Source organism: Coloeus monedula (genome assembly GCF_965178545.1).
Source record: "Coloeus monedula genome assembly, chromosome: 2".
Taxonomy (NCBI): Eukaryota; Metazoa; Chordata; class Aves; order Passeriformes; family Corvidae; genus Coloeus; species Coloeus monedula.
In genome coordinates this window covers 2,337,473-2,358,988 of record NC_138782.1, presented here as the reverse complement: position 1 = coordinate 2,358,988, position 21,516 = coordinate 2,337,473, and the positions used below count along the sequence as shown (strand labels likewise).

At 42.1% G+C, this 21,516-nt stretch overlaps 1 protein-coding gene across 2 annotated transcripts; it reads right to left on the bottom strand.

Moving 5' to 3' along the window:
- Nucleotides 1-6,883: 6,883 nt before the first annotated feature.
- CFAP36 (cilia and flagella associated protein 36) lies at nt 6,884-17,420 on the bottom strand. Of its 2 annotated transcripts, XR_014227375.1 has the most exons (11): nt 17,294-17,420; nt 13,658-13,722; nt 12,667-12,768; nt 12,149-12,263; nt 11,091-11,178; nt 10,404-10,455; nt 9,397-9,523; nt 8,956-9,125; nt 8,388-8,543; nt 7,551-7,695; nt 6,884-7,429 (listed from the first exon to the last, which is right to left on the bottom strand). XR_014227375.1 is itself a non-coding variant. In XM_082303322.1 (10 exons), exons 1-10 carry the CDS (start codon nt 17,406-17,408, stop codon nt 7,609-7,611), a joined length of 1,077 nt encoding a protein of 358 aa, XP_082159448.1. In that variant the 5' UTR covers nt 17,409-17,420; the 3' UTR covers nt 6,884-7,608. The 2 variants fall into 2 exon arrangements, 1 of the variants encoding a protein (XP_082159448.1); XM_082303322.1 differs by having other exon boundaries at nt 6,884-7,695.
- Nucleotides 17,421-21,516: the final 4,096 nt, after the last annotated feature.

The window sequence follows — 21,516 nt, the reverse complement described above, 5'->3', positions numbered from 1 at the left end:
GGCTTCAGGTTGGGAAGAGCCCGAATTCCAGCCACGCTCGGCGGTGTTCCAAGGGCCGCCTCCTCTCGGAGCAGCCGTTTCCCTGTTTGGGAGTTGAAATTGCGTGGGTGAGGTGGGAATAAAAAACACTCACAGGTTTTTCATAGTGATGGACTGAGCAGCATTTTAACACCAAAGTCAGTTTGGACCAAGATGGGATTATTGCCAAGAGAACACCTTGAGGGCTTGGAGGCGGAATCCACAAGCAGCACCTGAACCTGGGGGTGGTACAAAAGCTGCTTTTTTAAAACACAAAAGCACATTCCACATAGGTGAGTGAACTGTGACAGGAATAGGTGAGTTCACAGCAAGGTGACAGAGGCAAACAGTCCAGGTTTTATTTTCAAGAGCAGCACATGAACTGTAAATATTTTAATGTTAGTTTGCCCATATGTGATCTGAGATCATGACAAAGTGAGAGGAGATTCCCAGCAACTGTGTCAGAGATGTTAAAAGATGGAACCAGCTGCAATCCACCACATAGATCACTCTTGTAATATGTGTTATGGGTCCATTTCTCCTGGAATAGTTTAAACTGAAGCAGTTTCTCTGTTTTGGAGATTTTTGTAGTTAGTTTTAATTTTAGCTCTTGTTTGAAAAAAGATGGGCTGTCTGTGTAGATATGAAGTATAGTTTTTTCCATAAAACAGAAGTTTATTTTGTATTAAAGATACCACTGTACTTGTTTTACACCATTTGTATACATGTGGTGATATTAATGCTGAACTGTAAAATTCAGGAATTAAAATGTGACCCTGTAATTCCATAATTAGTGCTTTTGTTTGGTTTGTTACACATGGTAAGCGAACTCAGAATTTTCAATGTGGCTGTTGTACGATATTGTTTAAGGTTAGTTATCCATGCAGATTTCAAAGTAACTCCATACCACTGGATGGAATCCCAGAGGGAACGGGTGAGCTCTTCCCGATGCGTAAGCGAGACAGAGGGCTCTGATGGACCTGGGGACAGTCGTGGTGTCCTTGGGGAGCTCCAGGCTGCCCGGCACAGGACTCTGATGGAACACCCTGTCAGCTCCAGAGCCAAGGAAGCCTTTGCCAGTAAAGAGGAGCTTCAGCATCATCCTCATGTGCTCGCTCTTAGGCTGCTTTGCTTCCCAGTGGGTCTTTCCTCTCCATCAGTAAAGATGATCCACAGGCCATGAGAGCAGCAGTTACCTGGGATGTGCCTTCACTCACCTGAGAAGGAGAAGTGGCATCACCTGGAGTGTGGACCCGTGTTCCCAATTCTCTTCAACAGTCTCCCAAGCCAAGTTCTCCATGGGACTCCCGAGGAGCATCAGTCCTTGCTCTGCTCCTCACCACCTCAATCAATGGCTGCTGCAGTATGGCAGGAGCTTTAAAAACATACTCAGACAAACAGGAGATTGTTTCACAGCAAAACCAAGAATGTCATGAATTTTTATAGTTCTAGGAAAGGACTGGCTGAAGTGGCATTAGATGTCCCGTTAAACACAAACCTGCAGTCCCAGGAGAAGGTGACACCCAGCACTGTCTGGCTGTCACCCCTTGGTGCTGGTTCCCAGTCTGCCCTCGTGAGCAGCCGTGTTCTCCTGCCTGGGCTCCTTCCACTGCCACTCTTTGGGGAAAGAACAGAACATCTACCAACGTGTACCAGTTACAAATGCTATTTTAATAAAAATTCCATGAAACTCGAATGGGTAGGTTTGTCTGTTTTCCTGGGAGTTGCTGTGGCAGTTAGGGAGGTGATGCCATGGGCAAAGGGCAGCCTCTTTCCTCGATTTTTCACAGCCAAACGAGTAAAGGACTTTAAAAGATTTCTGCTACTCTGGCAGTGAATTGCTGGCAACAGCCTCAGCTTTCAAACTCAAGCAACTCCTTTTACTTAAAAGTTGCATTTATTGCAAACTGGGACCTGGGAAACTGCCCCAAAAGCCTGTAAAATGCTGTAATGTGGAGTTAATTTGTGGATGTCTCGGCTCCCGAGGTCCATTGGCTTTCTCAAAAATGAGGTGGTCAAGGGTGCACTTCCTTGTGAAGTCAGACTTTATTACACTGCGCTGCTGGAAAAGCCATTTGTTTATAAGGGGCTAAGGAAAGGAACCAAGCTCTGCACTGTTAAAATGAGGAAGTTAAAACGTTGAGCTCAGAGCTGTTGCCACAGGAATTCCTTTCCCAGCTCTCCATCTCTGCCTCTGCTCTGCGGGCTCAGGGCTGGAGCAGGGCTGTGCTCTGCAGGGATGGCACGGCCTCGCTGCGGGACAAAGTCGGGGAGTTTCCAGCACTCTGGAAAAGGAGTGTTCATGGTGTGTTTCAGTGTCATTTGAATAGGGAGTGACCAGGTACTGAGCTGCTTGTCTGAAAGTTCTATAAATCTGACTGTAAGATTGGAAATCCCTTCACTTACTGATGATTTATTCGAAAGCATCTTTCTGTTCTTGCCTGTGTAAGTGGTTCAGGTATGGGGAAAAAGAAGTATGTTTAAATATATGCTGTGTAAGGCAGTGCTCATAAAATAGTTCCAAAGAAAGGTGATGTCCCTTACGACAGAACAAGTGATTTAATACATGTCTTCTGCAGGCATATATGGTAAGGGAATGGAGATTAATATGCAGTGCAGACCTGTTTCAGAAACAATTCTTTTCTTGGTTTTATCTCAAACAGGACACCCTGATTGTTTGGTCAGAAGCAGCGAACTATGATTTAGCACTGAGTTTTTAAGAAAAAGCTGGCTGTGATGAAACTGGGGAAAAAATCTGCCAGGTACAGTTAACATGAAACATCCCATTTTTATTCCAGGTATTTTAATGTCTTCTGTGACTTGATATATTTGTGCATCCTTTTTAAGCCTGCTTGTAAAGTAAGCAAGTATTTGTTGTTTTCTGTGGCTTTTCTATGCAAGATCTTAAACTGCCCCTGCTTAGAGCACCAGTTGTTGTTTTCATGATTAAATGTCAGGCTTTTGAAAAATCACTTTAATGGTGGGACTCAGGTGGCTGGTGTTCTGGGGCAGTTTGTGTGATTGTGTTTATTAAAAAGGGACTGCTGGAGCTCAATGTTTTAATTGTCCTTCTCTCAGCTGGCCTCAGGAAGTGGCTTGTTGGAGTGCAGTGGAAAAGCAAATGTGCTGAAGGCAAAAGGAGCTGGAGGTGTCAGGGAGAGACAAAGAGGTGGCAGCGCTGCGTGAGTCCCCAACTGTCAGAGCAGATCTCAGCGACTCTCATGTTTTAGGGCTATTTTCATCTTTGTTGTTTTATTATGAAGCAGTTTAGATTTTACACTTGCAAAGCTGGGAGCAGCAAGGCAGTGGAGCTGCACCTGTGTGTCCTTAAAAGAAGCAGCACTTTCCTGTGGGAATCATCACAACCTTCCCAGACCGTGACACGGCCCAGTGTAAAGCTGCGAAGTAAAGAACCAGAGAGCTCCGATTTCCAGCAGCTCCCTAGGGACAAACTGGGCAACTGAGATGTGTTGGTAATCTTTGCATGCACTAGGGTTTAACACCTGCTCAGGCAGTTCTGAAGTCCTGTTGCTGGAAGGAACCAATCCTAATAACCAGTCAGGAAGGAATAATACCGTTTTCTAGGAAGGTCCATAGCAGCCAGCACACAAACTCTGCCACAAATGTAGCTGTTTCCTCCTTTCAGAGAGTTTTCTGACCCAAATACACCTGTAATTACTTTTTCCTATGCAAAAGGTTTTCAAGGAATTCTGTGCCTTTTCCCTCCTGTTACCTCAGAACAGAGATGAAGTTTTCAAAATGTTGGCAAAGCTGGGAATTCTTCCAGCCCTTGAAATTGTAATGGTGAGTGAAACTTGAAGCTGATTTTAACCCAAGTAGAAGAGCCACAGCCATTGAAGCAGTTTTGGCTCTGCTGAGCCCTCTGTGTCAGTTTTGCTGTGCTGGGAGTGGGAGTTGATTGGAGCATTCCCAATCCAGAGGCTGCCCCTGGCTCTGCAGTGCTCTGGGCATTTTTCCTCTCTCTGTGTGAGCCTGTGGGCAGCACAGTCCTTGGGACAAGGGATGTAAAAACTGGCAGCTGGATTGTTGTTGTGGTTGTTGCTGGCCCAGGGCCAGAGAAGTATTTTTAGATAATCTTGAACTGTTGGCTGGTTCCTCCCAAAAGATCCCGTAATCCTGTCATTAGCAGATTAATCTGTCCTAATCAGCAGTGGGAAAATGGAATGTCTTTCACTCCTGTGGTTGAAGCAGCTGTTGCTGCCCGACCATTGCACTCCCTGTTTGAGTGCTGTTGTCCCTCAGAAACATGAAATTCCAGGGAATTTCTGTGCTGTAGTAATAACCTGTGGACTGACCAAGGGACACTGACTGCAAGGAAAACATCAAGTCCTGTAGATGTTCAGTGATTAGATCAGCCTTAATCCTATTATTCTGTTCCAGGGCTAGCCCAGTCCAAACGTGTCCTGTTGTGTTACTCTGTCAGGCTGAGTTGTTTTTTTCTCAGAGAAAATCACATCCATAAGAAGTTACTCATTCCTGTTGCATGCAAATGAGCACAGAAAGTTGTGTACAAGGTCATGTGTCCACTTGGTCGTTTGGTACAAAATGAGTAAATTGTGGATAACAGGTACAGAAGATCAGTGTCTCAGATATTCTGGCAAGTAGCACGAGGTGAATGTTTCCTGCCTGAATTAGGGCTGTTAAATCCACAGAAAGTCTTGTGTCCTTTCCAAAGGAGGGAAAGAGTGGGGAAAAGATGTTGCTGTTGTGTTGTTTTTCTGTAACCTTATTACTGTAGTTCTCATAGAAACTTTGTAATTAAATGTTCCCCAAACTTTTAACTCCATTTCTTTGCAGCTTTACTTGATAATAAACACCAAACTTGACTTATTCTGAAAAAGGAATCTCTTATTTATTAGGGAATGGATCATCTGCAGGTTAGATCTGCTGCCAGCCACAGCTATATTGTCAAATCTAGACGACCTTTGTCCGTTCATGGTCCAAGAATTTGTGATGCAAAAGGTCCAGCAGAGTGATCATGGGAGTAAAAGTGGTTTGAAGTTTGTTGAATGTACCAGTCTCAGGGCAGCCAGGAAACAAACCAGCCAAATAAAATTTCTGTTTTCTATTTCATTTTAACTTTTGTTTTTTAAAAAATATATAAATGTAGGGAATTCATACTCTTGTAGCTAATTGGTTTGTGTTTTGAGTAGTTTTGGGGTTATTTTGCAGGATGCTTCTCATCACTGAGCTGATGCTGCTATCCTGATCCTGAATTTGGAGGACCTGATCAGTTAATGGATGTACTGTGCTCAATCCAGGGAATCTGCTGGCCACAGCTGATGTAAGAAAACACAAAGTCTAGATTCTTGGTAGGCTGTTTCTTCTGTTACTTCTCCTGTTATTTACAACATGTATGTGTGTGCCAGTGTTGAATGAAGTGATTTTTCCTCTTAGGAGTCACAAATATTTGCATTCCTGGATTTCTTTTACATTTCCTGTGTTCCTGTTCTCACTGTACCACTTCTGGCCAGTGCTTCAGAAAACACATGTGAAATAGGTAAGGATGATTTTTATCTCTTTTCCCCCTTTCAGGCCTGTGGTGTTGGGCAGTGACTTGGCAGTGCTGGTCCTGGGGATCAGCCTGTGATGCCCACTGGGAATGTGCCTGTGGAAAAGTGCTATTGAAGAGTCCTGGGGCTGAGAAGAGGCTAAGCAGAGTACTGGTCTTGATGAATTCAAAACACACCTTTCTGGCCTTGTATGAGTATGGAGCTGTTGTGATTTCCTTCTTCCAGGCTTGGTGTGCACTGTGTGGAAGGTGTTCCAGTGTACACTTGAACTTGGAATTTGTGTTAATGAGTGTGAATGAGATTTTAATGCTCTGGGTTTGGGGGTGCATCTTCCTCTGGGTAACAGCAGGTGTTTCAGTTCTTTCCATGAGAAGCAGATTGGAGCCCTTGATCCAGTTCTTGAGTTTATTCTTCATACACATGGCTCTTCACTTTATGAGGATAATTGGCCTGAAAGATGAATTTTATTACCATTACACCATCCCAAAGAGGGAACCTCTTTGAACCAGTTATCAGTGTTCTGTTGGATAACGGCCCCTGGTACAACCTGCTCAACTCAGCTGTGTGAATTCATCAGTGGTGAGCTGAGCTCCAGCTCTGGCACATCCGCAGCATCTCAGGTCCAAAGGCAAAATGCAGCTCTCCAAGATTGCAACATCCTGGTTAAAGCAGTCACAAACAGCACTGGGACACTGCTGAGTCCATTGTCTGTTTCTGTGGGAAGCTTCATAATTATTTCTAGATCTCACCTCTTTTATTAAGGATAAATCTGATTGCTTCACATTTGTTCTTTACAACAGTGTTTTGCCTCTGAATGAGGAATCAGTTACTTTCCAAAGTGAACTCAAAAGCTTTCTGAACTTCTGCCTGTGCCCATTTGAGGCTGAAACGCTGCTTTGTTCTTCTGCAGGAAGATATTAAGTCCCTTATTGCACATATAGTTGAAAACTTCTATAATGCACTTGAATCTATTGAATATGTTCAGACCTTCAAGGGACTGAAGACAAAATATGAGCAAGAAAAGGACCGACAAAGCCAGAAGCTGAACAGGTAGGCCTCGGTTTCTGTGCTCCGAGCCTGCCACTGGCTGCCACTCTGCAGGGCTGCTCCTTGCTTTTCTCTTTCCCAGAGGACAGCAGTATTCTAGTTCCCCCTGCACTTGTTTTACACTGTAAAGATGTTTTAACCTATTAATGCTGAGCTGTAAAACTCAGGAATTAAATGACTCTGTAAGTCTAGTAACATGTATTGTTTATAATTGTTGTTTTAATAAAAATTCCATGAAACTTGAAGGGGTGGGTTTGTCTCTTTTGTTGTGAGTTGCTGTGGCATGCCATGGGCAAAGGGTGACCACTCCTGGCTTCTTTTTGAGTCTGTGAAAGCCAAACGAGTAAAGGACTTTAAAAGATTTCTGCTACTCTGGCAGTGAATTGCTGGCAACAGCCTCAGCTTTCAAACTCAAGCAACTCCTTTTACTTAAAAGTTGCATTTATTGCAAACTGGGACCTGGGAAACTGCCCCAAAAGCCTGTAAAATGCTGTAACCTGGAGTTAATTTGTGGATGTCTCGGCTCCCGAGGTCCATTGGCTTTCTCAAAAATGAGGTGGTCAAGGGTGCACTTCCTTGTGAAGTCAGACTTTATTACACTGCACTGCTGGAAAAGCCATTTGTTTATAAGGGGCTAAGGAAAGGAACCAAGCTCTGCACTGTTAAAATGAGGAAGATAAAACGTTGAGCTCAGAGCTGTTGCCACAGGAATTCCTTTCCCAGCTCTCCATCTCTGCCTCTGCTCTGCGGGCTCAGGGCTGGAGCAGGGCTGTGCTCTGCAGGGATGGCACGGCCTCGCTGCGGGACAAAGTCGGGGAGTTTCCAGCACTCTGGAAAAGGAGTGTTCATGGTGTGTTTCAGTGTCATTTGAATAGGGAGTGACCAGGTACTGAGCTGCTTGTCTGAAAGTTCTATAAATCTGACTGTAAGATTGGAAATCCCTTCACTTACTGATGATTTATTCTAAAACATCCTTCTGTTCTTGGGGTCAGCAATGAGCCTCTTAAAACTACCGCTTATTAATTACTTCTTCTTTTAGCTTTTCTGCAAGCATCTTCCTCTTCTGGAGCAGCCTTTGCTTCTCTTCTGACATTTCCTAAAAACAGAGTGAAAACAACACTGCAATGAGCAGCTTCCCTGGCAGGTACCAGCCTCCACCATGGACCCTGCCCTCTCCCACTGCCCTGATCCTTGTTTTGGGAGCCCCAGCCTCAGTTTCAGCTCCTACTGAGCAATTGTCCTGAAGACTCCCCAGTCACCAGAATTTGGGGCACCTTCTGAGCATAATAAAATACTCAGCAACTCTGAAAAATATATGAGGCAATAGAAAGTCTTTGGGATTAAGCACATGCCCTTAAGTACTTGCTCTGTAAAGGAGAGTAATGATTTTTGGATTTGAAATAGAACAATCACTATTATTGTTTCGTAATGTAAGAGGGTTTCAAGGTCTTCTAGTATTTTCCTTTTTTGAGAGAGTTTTCAAGCATTTGCAGAAGTAAAAGAAAATCCCTGAGATTTAAGGAGCCCAAACTGTAGGTCACAGACTAAGAGCAAACTGGCATTTTATCCATTCATAAACTGAAGTTAATCATGAGCATTTGATGATGCTGAAGCAAACCAATGCCAACTCCATCACTGAAACTTCCAGGGCAAAAAAAAACTTTCTGCAAAAGCAATAACTTGGAAATACTTCCCTCCCCTTGTTGTTTTTAACCCATTCCCACTATTCAGCAGCAGCATGGACACCTGCACTGAAACCACCCGAGGGTTTATATGAAAGTCCTTCACCTCTTTGGGAGGTGATTCCTCCTCTTTCTGGTCAGTGTTTGGTGGTGGTGGTACATTATTTTTTGACTCTTTCTTCGTAGCCAGCAGCAGGTCTCGTTTTTTCTTTAGGTAATCCTCACGTTGCTTCAGCTGCTGCTTTTCAGTTTCTGATAAATTCTGGGGAAAAAAATTAAAATTTTAATTTTTTTTTTGTAGCAATGTCCTGTGTGAGAAAAGCACATTTACATCCTATCTGCCTCCAAAATTACCAGGTGAAAACAAATCCGAGTTGAGGCTTCAAGTCAGAGCTGTCTCCTAAGAAACTACCAAAGGACTGAATGCTGAATTCTACTCTGAAACCAGAAATCATGAGCTGAACTTTTGCTAATTAAACTCTGAATAACATGAAAGAGTGTTTACATGTTGGTTTAAAAAAAAAACCCAAAATAACCCAAACCCACCTGATTACAATAACAGAAAATCTGTATTTCAATATAATACTATTTTTATATATATATTCTACATGTAATCTCTCTTTTTGCATTCTAGTTCTATATTTGGCTTTTTTTCTTATTTGTTTTTAACTTACAGGTCCTTTCACCCCAGCTTTTTGCACTGTGTTCTCTGAACCTTTCCCAGCAGACCTTTTCTTAGTGTCTTCTTTCCCCTTGGTACAAGAGGGCTGAGGTAAGTTATCAGTTCCTTTTTGTACTGGGCAAACTGGTTTTGGGTCTTCTTTTGTAGATTTATGAGATCCCTCTAATTTGACACAGAAAACAATTAGAAAGAATAGAAATCCATCAGATAAAAATAGTAAAACAGAAGTTGAAATATCATGGAATAGTAAAACATCCCATGTTGGAAGGCATTCCTGCAGGGCACCTTGTGCAAACACACTTTACTCACAGCTTTATCCAGTCAAGTTCTTGAAATCTTGATACCAGTGGATTCCTGGATAATTTAACACCAGCATCACGTTGCCCACTCAGCATTGCTCCCCCCCCCCCCCCCCCCCCCCCGCTGAAATTACCTAATGGGCATTTTGGAGTTTCTTCAGAATCCTCAGCTCCCTCTGTGGATTCCTTAACTTTTACAGCTTCTCTCGGATCTCCTGGAAAATTGTGGGTAACATCTGGAGCTTTGAGTTTAGCATGTGCCTTGAATTAGAAAACAAGTAAACCCAAGTGTTACACTTCCTGGCACTGTACCTCAGGCACTGAACTGTCCACACAAAGGAATCTCCCAAAAGAACTTCCAGTTAAAATTGTGTTATTTACACTACAGACAATGCAGCCGATCTCTCAGAATTTCTGCCCAGGAAAGGTCTATGCTGTTCATGAGTTACATAATTCATGTTAGAAGCCCCCAGCATTCATTAAAATATGAAATTGTTTTGTGTTAAAATACTCTTTTAACAAAAAACGTATCACTGAGCACTAACTATCACCTTCTCTGGCCAGGGGAACTCGACTGGGGCCTCTGCAGTCTGGCTTGTTTATCAAGAATATTGATACTCTTGGTGGTCTGTAGAGATTTGGATAAACCTGCCTGTTTTCCCAGTCAAGAGGAGGTTTCTTGCCATGATTCCTCAATTTGGCCAGTCCCCATTTACATTCAGTTTCCTTTCTCTGTTGTTTACTCTGATGGACACCAAGGGATGCTCTCTGGGAGAGGATTTCTGGGTCCTGGTGATTAGTTCTGTATTGTGAACACTTAATGAATAGCGACACTGTCTATAGAGTGATCCTGAAGGTAATTCCTGCAGGATTATGAGTGCTGTCATCTCCAAGCAGCTTACACTTGCAAGTGTCTTTGATCCTGACAATATTAGTAATTCAGCTGCCCTCTGGATCTGAAAGGTTGACACCCGTTACCAGGATTTCAGGATTCAGGTGCTGAGCAGGGAATATGCTTCTTGTGGGATATGTGCATTGATGGAACACACAGCCTGGAAGGGATTCAGGCACAGCCAGGACAGGAGTATCAGGGGATTTCTTAATCATCCCCATAACTCTCATGCAAAGGTAAGATACTCACTTCTTCAGTCCTCTTTCTCTCTTGCTCTATTTCATATTCTTCCTTAGATTTTCTGCAACAAGAAACATGAGTGAATACTCAAAACTCCTTTAGTGTTAGTGATTTTCAGGGAAATTTAACACTGCTTAAACATTTGAGGACTATCAAAGCAATTACAAGGTAATGTGAATTTGTCAGTATCCAAAATATTTCCACAACTTAAGTCTTAATAGAAACAAATAATTGGGATAAACACACAAGAGGCCACTGTCCTCAACTGTCTTTGTGCAAAAATAATTGTGTAAGAATTTCCAGGGCTTATCCATCCCTTTATTTCATTTGCTAATTTAAAGACAGGAAGGGAGGTATTTCCAGAATACAGAGGGGAAATAGCACTATCTAACATAACCTGGATGGATTCATCTGCTATTCTTTATGTGTCTGTGAACTGGGAGTGGGGGAGAATCTGCAGAAGTTGTATTGATCTCATGCATCTCAGATCACAGCAACAGTTCTCACGCACTATTTCGATATTCCTGAGCACACCCACTGTGCAGCACCACCCATTTTCCCTCAGGTGGGATGTTGACAAGAATATTCCTGTCATCTGTAAGATGAAGGCAGTTTCCTGGAAAAGGCTGGAAGAATTAGTTCCTACAGACCTTTATTTTAAAATAATGTACGAAGTGGGACTGATGGATTTCTTACCTTAGAACCTCCCTGAGTATTTTCATTTCTTCCTGTTCAATTTCACTGAATACATCAGAACCCTCTGTCAAACACTCAGGCAACACACCTGATAAAAACCAGCAAGATTTATGCATTATTCTAAAGAAAATGATTTTGAGCGCCAATGTCCAGAGAAGAAAATTAAAAAAACCCCAAACCCAAACACAAGAAAATCACATTCGCAAAACCAAAGCTATGTAATTCTTCCTCTGAAACTGTTTCTACAAAGGTCCTAGATCCTAGAGGAAAAAGTCCTAAATCCTGGTAGGAAAAAGGCAAAGATTTCTGGCAATTAAAGTTTTGACATCTAAGGTTAAGGCCAAACTCTGCATTGACCATGACGTGGCATTTCCTGCAGGCTGCAATTCAGTCGTGGCCACCTGAACCATGCCAAATTTAGTTGTTATATGAAAGGTGAAATTTAAACATTATTCTCTGAAAAACACACATACAGTAATAAGGTGAAACAAAATAGTGAAACTAAAGACATGGAAGAAAGGAGTGGGATTAAAATCCTTTCAGAAGCATCACCAGAGCAGCAAAGTTGGGTGTGGATTATTTTCTCCTTATCTTCTTTCTCATGCGTGTATTAGCATCATGAAGGCCTTAACTTGTGCTTTCTTATATGGATTTTTCAGTGTGAATTGCAGAGTAAGCACAGCAGACACTAGAACATCCTTGCCATGCAAGGAGCAGAATTCCAATTGATATTGCCACATTTGAGGAACTGCTCTAACTGCTTTAACTCAGAATTGTCCCCAAAATTCTGCAGCAGAAAACTCAGTCAGGTTTCACAGAGAAATTTAGACAAACAGACCTGAAAAATCCGTTAACTTTAAAATATGAAGAGCTGTCACTGAGAGTGCAAGCCAAGGACTAAGTAATGAAATCTCTGTCCCAGTAACATCAACTGGATGTTTTCCAGTAACTTGAACTGGAACAGAACCAGCATTCCACACTCATTTATGAATGGCTTAAAGAGTCATCAAAAGAACACTAAAAACCTGCAGTGAACCCCCACATTCACCACTTCTCACCATTTCTTTCTTTGATGATTCGAATTGCTTGCAGTTGCATTTCAATATTTTTCTGTACCATCATTTTTTTAAACAGTCTAAAATCTTCTGCTGCCAACACTGTTTGCAGAATGGCCTGTGGGAGGAAAGGTATGCACAAAATTAAACCCCCACAGAAATCCTAACCAGCTCAGTCTGTTTGAAATTAGCTTGATTTTTCAATTCTGAGCAGCATGTTTTTAATAATTACATTTCATTCTCCTATCTGTCTATTTTTCCAGATATACAAGAAGAGCTCATGGTCAGGAAAATAACTTGGTGGGTTATGTTTTTAGATCAACATGCCTACAATAACATTATGACAATATTATAACATTATGACAAAACTGGGTTTCCCAGTGTAAGTTTACAGCTGCGGCTGAATTGAAAATTACAGTTTCGCCATGAAAGCTTTCCCAAGTTTCATCTCCTGCCAGCTGTGTAAGTGAAAGCATAAAGATAAGAATTAAATCCAGACATTCCTTAATGAAGGCAAATACCTGTGAGGTGTGAGTCTTTGCAAGAGGAGAAGAAAAAGCTTCTTGAAATTTCTCCTCATTAATTCCAACTTCTTTAAGGTAGTCCTCTAGTAATCTCTCCACCTGTAAAACGATACAAGCCTTACCTTCTAAGGTTTTTCCCTGAGAATCATAGGAATTTTTGTCATGGTTGTCTATTCTTTTCTGCTGATGTTGTGGTTTTTAAACTCAAAGGAAAATCATTACAATAGCATAACTGATTTTTCTGAAGTCAGGCTTCATTTGCTTTCATGAACTGTTCAAAATGAGCATTTTTATTGCTAAATTTGATTACTCCTTAATGTATCTTCTCCAGTTTCCAGGATTCTCACTCGTGTACCTTTCCCCCAGACTCCTGGCTAGTATTCCTCAAGGGTTTTTGATCTAAGTACAAGACTTTTTGCCAGTCTGTGCCTGAAAGGGGTCAGAGCAGAAATGAATGTTGGTTTGTATTTATTCAATCAAAGGTTTTTAATATCATGTATTTCCCAGCCTCATTACAGAAAGAGTGTGTTAGAAACCTGCATGTATTGTTTTATAGGTATTTAAGCTCCAAAAATCTCCTGTAGTTTTTCCTGATAATTGAAAAATAATTCAAAAGATTTCCCAGAGTCATTAGTGAACAAAATACCAGTTGTGAGTGTTCTCAGGCATCCTGCTGTTTGTCATTTTAACTTGACAGAAAATAACATTATCAAGCTTACAAATACAGTCTTGAAGGTAGTGGATATATTAATTTTAATGAAAAATATGTAAAACAGCCTAAGAGCTATGACTGAGTTACAGTTTCTTTTCGGTGTACCTGGTCTTTAGGCATAAAAATGCCTATGACAACTACAACTCACAGGATTTCTAAGTAACACTTGGAAAAATTCTAAATAACAAAGATAACCCGATCAGAAGTTCATCTAAATACTCAACATTTTAAATTGTTTTGCTTAGAAATTTACCATCAATAGTGAATAACGCTCACCAGAGCTTGGTACTCCTGATAAATTTCTGTGTAAGACAACTTGCTTTCTTCTTCATCATCAAAAACTGGGGAGGGGGGAAAGAAAAAACATTTTGCAGTCAGTGTACAAACCACCACAAATTAATTTATGCCCTAAATAGCAAGATTAACCTTTACAGGGTAATATATTTAATCACATGAAAACATAGGCCATGGTTATAAGAGTCCTGTGTTTTTCCAGACACTCAGGCTAAGTGTGTGCTTTTGATAAGTGAAAGTAATAAAGCTGCATAATTTAATATTGGGAAAATCTTCATAATAGACTTGTAAGCAAGTTGAGGATTCAGCAGATACATTCACTACAAAGTAAGTTTTAATACAATAATTACCCCATGAACCTGTGTAAGGTTGTTCCAAGGTAGCAGATGACACATCAAACAGGAAATTTCGCACTCTCCATGTATTTACATGGAAGATGTTATTTATTAATGACTTAAACCACTTCTTAAAAAATGTCATTCATGTAGTGAGAAGCCAAGGTGATGCAGGAAAATGAGTCCCTGTCTGCATAAAACCAGATAAACCCAAAGAGGAAATGTGGTGCAGTTAAATTATATTTTAATTATATCTCTCCTGATTTAGGAAGAATGGACATTCCTATACTATAGGCCATATTAATCATATTCATGTTAATTCATATGAAAAACCCTGACTGGAACTACTCAAGCAAATGATCTCGATGCTGCAGGATAGGTAGAAGAAGCAGAAAATCAGAGAAACTGAAAACTAAGGTTTGAAGGGGTTCATTTACATTTTTTTCATGCCAACAACGAAGAGAGGTAATGTAAAACCTGGCAATTAAAGCGGAGGCTTAGAAATAACTCTGCCTCAATCCCCTTCAAGATTAGCCACTTGGACAAGTCACTTCCCAGGAACATCCTTTGAAGTCATTTGAAAAATGGGAATTCCGCTTCAATTGGTGGATGAGCGTGATTTATTCTTCATGTGTACGTAACATCTCTGATGGTGGTGCTGCTCATGGAATCAGTGTAAATACAAATTTAGAGTGACTTTTTGAAGGCATCCAATATCTTTCCCAGCTGTGACAGCCCCAGGGCCACGTCACTCCGAACCTGGACGCAGCGTGAGCTGAGGTGGCACTTCCTAGAGTAGGAGGTACTTGCATCACTTTCTAACACCTCACAGCAGTGCAATGATAGAAATCCAATGACACAGTTCAGGTCCCCCAAAAGCAGAGGAAAATCTGCTTTTTAATCATAATTTGGAAAACCAACATTGCTTGTGGGTTTTGCACAAGGCAAAATTTTTTACGAAGAAATTAAAAGGTTAACAAATACCTAGGATTAAGTTCACCTGGTAGGAAAAGTATTATAAACATCAGTCCTATGGCAATCACCGTATTACCAAGCTCAGGAGGGTGAAGACACTTTACAGCCTCTGTTGTCTCCTCCTGGCTGGGGATCCCTCACAGCTCTTGCAGACCCCAACTTTCACCTTGGTTTCTCTGTTCCCTTTTTCCCACCCTTCCTGCCCTGGGGATCCCAAGCAGGGGTGACACAGGGATGTCACCCTTCAGTGACAGCTGGCCTGGCACTGCCAAGGGGATGTTCCTCTTCCTGCTCCCATGGCTGCAGAGCAGAGCAGGAAGCCGGCACACACCGTGCTCTGTCCCCGGGCTCGGGACACAACGGGATGAGGTTCAGTGCCAAGGAAAGCAAGCTGCAGTCAGCATCTCCTCCCAGCTAAGTGGCTTTAAGAAGTACTTGGAACAGAGGCCTTGGATTTCCTTGAGTCAGGGCTCCTGAATCACACAGTCATTATTCCTTAAGGTTTTGGCACAGTCTTTGGTCGCCCAACAGGAATGAAGATCTGAAGAACCACGGTATCAAGACAAGCCAGGGGACACAGATGTCCTGGGAGACACTCATTATTTTCCTATTAAAACTGAAAATCTTGGCTAGCACCCCTCAAATAGGATGATACACACCCGTCAATGTGTTAATTTCAGTTTGATGTAAAAGGAAATTAATCAAGCTATAAAAAATTAATCACGTTCTCAGAAAGAGGGAGAGAGAGAAAGCAAACGTTTACTAACAGATAGAAAACCATTACAGTAAGTTTTCAAGTTGAAGTGCAAGGACTTGGCCTAAGTAACTACAGTTCTAAAATAAAGTCCTTACATACCGATTACCAAAACCCAAATTGTATTTTCAAGGAATCACAAATTATTGTCAGTTACTCAGACTGTTGCTAATTTGCTTGTCCAGCCCAAAGATTAAATGTCTGGGGAAATGCCGAAGACTCTGTCCTGACGAAGTGTATCAGTACAAACCCAGCAATGGAATCAGCACAGCAGGAAGTGACCATCATCAGAGCCTGCCTCACACTATGTGGAAATTTACAGCAGTTCCACAAATCTTCTTACTGCCAGTAAATTCCCCTCAACCTTCTGAGGAGAAGGGATCATTGCTCCTGAGAGGGATAAATCAATTCCCTCGATACCTAAACCTAGACCCTTTGCATGATAACCAGAATGTTTGGCCCACCCCAAGTTTAGGCAGACTTCCCAGGAGAAAACTTCCAGTCTAGGTTTCTCTAACCCTTCCTAGCTGTGAAGGCTCCAGGAGCTTTCCCTTCCTCTCTTCCCAGTTTTAAGAGGGAAAGGCATACGGACTCACAACAATCGTGCCTCATGCAAAGTTTGGGGCAGTAGAAATGATTCAGGGAGAAACTGAGAAGCAATTTTTTTTCAAGAATCACAAACAAAAGCTGCCTTTTTTTTCCAAAGGGCTTAGGCACTGCTTTCAGACCTGCCCAAATTGTCATTACTGTGCTACCAGAAGGATCCAGGTGGTTTTTGGCAGCAGAAGTTGTAAGCAGCAGAAGCAATTTAGCCAAATCTCTACATCAGAAAGTCTATTTCCTCCTTCCCTCTTTGCAGACACAAACCTGCACAGGTCTCCCTCCCCTGGCTACAGGGCAATCCCAGCCCCCCTCACTGCCGGTACTTCTACTTTACCCAGGCCACTATATGTCCCAAATTATGCCTTGATTGTCTCAAGAATAGGAAGGAAGAAGTGGAAGTTTTAACTGGAGTTACTTCCGACCTAAACTCACACACAGGATCACCTCCAAAACATCCCCGGTAACCACTGACAGTGCTGACCATCATTTTTTGCGAGGTCCTAAAACTTAGGGGTTTTCACCTCTTAATGGACACCATTCCTGATAATTGCAGGAATTTAACTTTGGGCCTTCTCCTCCTCTGTCCCACGGACCGGATGGCGCTTTCGGTTGTCCTGCCCAGTTTCCTAAGGAGAACTCCTGCCTCTGGGAGAGCTTTGCAGGCCGTGCCGGGGTCCGAGGCACCGCAGGGTGCAGCGCTCGCTCGGTGTCAGCGGTAAGATCATGCCATAATCCCAGGACGAGCTAATGGATACAAATGGCACGTCCTGACGCACGGCTCGCGCAGGGAACACCGCGGCCCCGGGGAGCGCCCGGCGGGAGCGCGGCCGGAGGGGCCGAGTGCGCGCTCCTGCACAACCCCGGGGGCCGGAGGGACGCCCCGCACACGGGACAGGCGCCCGGCGGTGGGCTCGGGGGGCCCACCCTGCCCTGCCCAGCGTCCCTGCTCACCCTCGCAGTTGTGCTCCATGAACTCCAGGATGGGGATGGACCAGGCGGGCCCCCGCAGGAAGCCGGCGATGGTGTCCACCACCCACTCCACGTCGTCCTCCTCCTCGGCCGCCATGGCCGGCGCCGCGGCCGCTATGGCAACTGGCGTCACGGGGCGGGACCTGCGGGCCGGGATCCGCCCTCACGGCATTCCCGGGAATCGCGGCACGGTGGGAAGCAGGCCTGTGGAATGGGGCCAGCGGGTGTACCTGGCGCGGGAGGAGCGGGTGGGGAGCGGTGGGAGTTCGGCTGGCAGCAGCCCGCAGCATCCCCGGCCGCCTGGCGCGCGGGTCCTCCACAGCACTGGAAAGAGAAGGAGTTAGTAACTACGGTGCTTGGTAGTCACCAGCGCTGAGGGTAATGGAGCACGGGAACAGGAGGTTCAACCAGGCTGCGGCTTCCCTGTGCTTGGGGATAGCCGGAATATGAGGGACACGGCCCTGAGAAGCCGCGTTGCACTGGCCCTGTGCCCTCCGGAGATCCCCAATTGTTACAACGCCTCTCTCACTCACAGTTTCACAGTACAGTCCAGGTTGGGCTTATATATTTAAATTTTATAAAAAATTATCCCAGACGATGGAAAATTCATGTTATCCCTTATTTTATCACGTGCAGAATGCAGTGACATTGTGGAGCAAACAAGAACACGCGTGTTCTTTGTTAGCTTTGAAGTTGGTGCTCTAATTCTAATTAAAATGTTAATCACTCATCGGGCCTTCATAAGAACACGGATAATTTGTAACTTAGTAATACTGTAAATACCCTACAGTGCTAGAATTGGGAAATAATTTACAAGGCAATAGGTGGGAAAGTTTACATTAACACTTAATTATTTGGGTATTTCTTAGGGCTGGTGGTTGTGGCACGTTCCTTTTCTCCACTAAAATTAAGGTAATTTCTCTCACTGTCCTCATCTCTTACACTGCTGACAAACTGAAAAGTTTTTCCAATGTTTCAGTTTATGTTCTTCCCAATACTGGATGATTGCTTGCCTTACTGGTGCATGTCACTGGTAAGTTAAAAAAAAAAAAAGAACAACAAAAAGCCCAACCCAAAAATAACCTCTTCATCCTTTTAAAAATATTTTAATGACCACAAACAGTGGCAGTTCCAGTTTGTTACATCAGGCTTTAGCTTGCTCAAGAAAAACTCTTGTAGCCATTAATGAGATTTTACAAAAAGCACAAAGTTTCAGTGCTGGGTGAAGGCTAATTTCTTTTATCACTAATTTTTCTCAAAGGTAACAGTTCTATGCCCTCAGAACTGCAGAGAAGTACCTGATCACCATTTAAATAAGAATCTGCGCTAGAAAAACTTCAAATTTTCCTTTTGCAAGCCACTTTTTTTCACCATCAGCACTTCCATTTCTACAGCCAGTTTTGTGGTCTGAGAGCATCAATAGTATGACAGGATATTCACTTCCTATTTGTTGCATCAAAAGTTAAAGCATTTCATCACAGTTACAAGAAAAAGTTGCTGCAGTAATGAGTATGAGGAAATCTGTCCACTGTAATCAAATCCATTTTATCACCTCACAGGAAACTGCCTGATGTTATCGTGTTCTGTCCATGGATGTCAGGGGGAACACTGGAGCTGGGGTTTTAGCTGTTAGTAATACAAAAGATAGAGCAGGAAATGCTCCCTGTCTTAGTTACAAAAAGCATTTATTGCTTAATTTTCTGTCTTCTCTGAGCAAGTTGCTACTTCAGACATTTTGACATATATACATATATGTACGCACACACTAACAGGCAAATTTTATCAAGCCTTTCCAGTCTCCGTGTTCCACTGAATTCTTTATGTCAGAACCCAACTCTCTTCAATTCCAGTGGATTCCACTCACATGCACAATAATAAAGAAGTTTGAAATTCCAGAATCTTGAGAATATCTGGCTTCTTTCTGGTGAATGCCATTTTTGATTTGCTAAATTTATAAATTTCTTTATCTATGAATAAGTAAAGAGGCAAGTAGTGAGGCAGATGAGCTTTTTAGCTATTGCCAAAGGTAGTTTTTACATAGCTTTAAATTTCTTCAGTGTGGATAATTTTGTAGATTTTGAGCAATTTAAAGGACATTGGCAAAAGTGCAATTCCCAGATTAACAGTTAAACAGTATTATTTTTAATTACTCTTTTGCTTAGGCTTTAATTCTCCCATCCACCTAATTCGTCTTGCTACTGCAACAGCTATAAATATTTTTACCTTAGTAAACTTAATACTTCTTTTCCAGTTTGTTTTTATAAATTTTAGTTTGGGAGGGATTTTTAAAAATAAATCTTACCTTAAGGAGAACTCTGAGCTCAAGCTTCTGAGAACCTGTGGTGCAAAGACCTTTCCTTTCAGTCCAATAGAAAGAATTAAATGTGACTTCTGTATAAAAGATTGAAAGTTAAAATACTAATCGGTTTGAGTTTATTGGCAATCATTTAGTGTGGAGATTTTTTGGTTAAATACGTTATACTTCAGGGACTTCACTGTACTTTAGTCAAAGCTAAAATAGAAGAGAAATTGGTTCTGAGCAATGCAGACACGTTGAAGAAGTGCTTAAAAGTCAAGTAAGGAATTGTGAGTTATCTTCGTTTTCCTCCCCTTTGGGATATTGAGCTCCTGCAGGAACTTCTAAAGATCTTCCTATTTAGGTAATTTTCTTTCACTTTATAAAGCTGTTCTTTTCTCTTGTGACTTAAAGGTTTTATACAAATGTGAGGCTGTTTCAGAGAATCCATTCTGCCTGAGAGGCCATTCCTAATATAATTTTCTAATAATAAGCATATGCCATTGCTTTTCCTATAATCATGCTTCTTAGCTAAATTATCTAATCTTAAAAGCATCTCAAGTGTCCAGCATCTAATGCTTTCACTTTATGGCTTGTGAAAATAAGAGATACTGGAACTACAAGAATATTTTTTCTCACTTTTAGGTTTTTTCATTTATATACTTGCCACAAACTATGCACGTTACCCTCACATTTATGCAAAAGCCTATCCATAAATTTGATTTCGTATATTTTTCTGAAGGAAATTTTGTTCTTTATTTACCAACAACAGGATTTATTCCCGTATATACTTTTCATAGGGATTTTCTCCACACACATTGACCAGGTGTTTTAGTAATTGCTGCAGTGCTTTTACCATTATTTTTCCTATGGTGTCTGCACCTCTTGAATTCTAAAAAGCCTTGTAACGATTTAGATTTTTCTGTCCAATTCCAGCTGATTGTTATTGATGGAAGATGAACTACAGCAAGGTGAAGTCAATGGTTTGATCTGAAGCCTGAGAGCTTTGTTATTCTAATCTCTTCTGGCATGGAGTTCTGCAGCCATGAGCAGGTTAAAAGGGGAAAAAGAAAAAGCCTCCTGACCTTTCCTTGGAAATGGAGAGTTTCACTGAACCAGGAGAGGCAGCATCTGTGGAGCATGAAATGTTATCAAAAAGGGTATGAGATGGTGAGAAATAGTAAAATAATACATTGCCAGATGCATGGGCATTTTACTCATTGCAGAATACAAGTGGGAGAAAGGGAACATGGCTGCCACAAGTCCATGATAATAGTTAAAAAAGAAAAAAATATAACCTTCAGTTGTGTATGGATTTTGGGGAAAGAACTTGTCTATTTCTGAGCTCAAGAGACTTTCTGCACAAGTCCCAGCTTCCTCTTTTGAATCTCTAACACCTTCAGCCAAGTGTCATGAAAGCTGAGCAGAAAGACTTCTACACACAAACTCATTCACTTTCTCTTCAGTTTTTACCACTGTGAGAATTATGCATTTTTAATTTCATTTTAGAACTTCCCTTAAAAAGGACTCCTCAATATTAGGATTACTGAAGTGCTACCTGAGGATATATGGGGAGTGGGACTAGAAGAGGTCTGAAGGCTCCCCAGCCTTGGGGTTTCCTTGACTGCACAGTGCAAGAGAGAATTTATTTGAGACATGAGTTTGGTTTGAGTCATTTAGTATTACCTCAGGGGTTTGGCTTTCAAGAAGGCATTTACAGACAAAAGTGCTGGGTCTGAGGGCTCTGGGGAAGAACTGGAGTTTGCATTTCTGAGTTTTATTACCCACATGTTTCAGTTGCCCCCAAGAACTTTGGCTAATTGCATTGTATTGTTGATTATAAAAGCCAAAGAAAACCCCCAAGAAAGACAATACACTGGAGTGCCTCACAGAAACTGTGCTTTCTACT

Coding starts and splice junctions, on each gene's coding strand:
- CFAP36 (XM_082303322.1), bottom strand. CDS start 17,408: ATGGCGGCCGAGGAGGAGGACGACGTGGAGTGGGTGGTGGACACCATC. Junction 11,179..12,148: donor AATCATCAAAGAAAGAAATG/GTGAGAAGTGGT, acceptor GGTTTTTATCAG/GTGTGTTGCCTGAGTGTTTG. Junction 9,126..9,396: donor AACTCCAAAATGCCCATTAG/GTAATTTCAGCG, acceptor GTGTCAAATTAG/AGGGATCTCATAAATCTACA.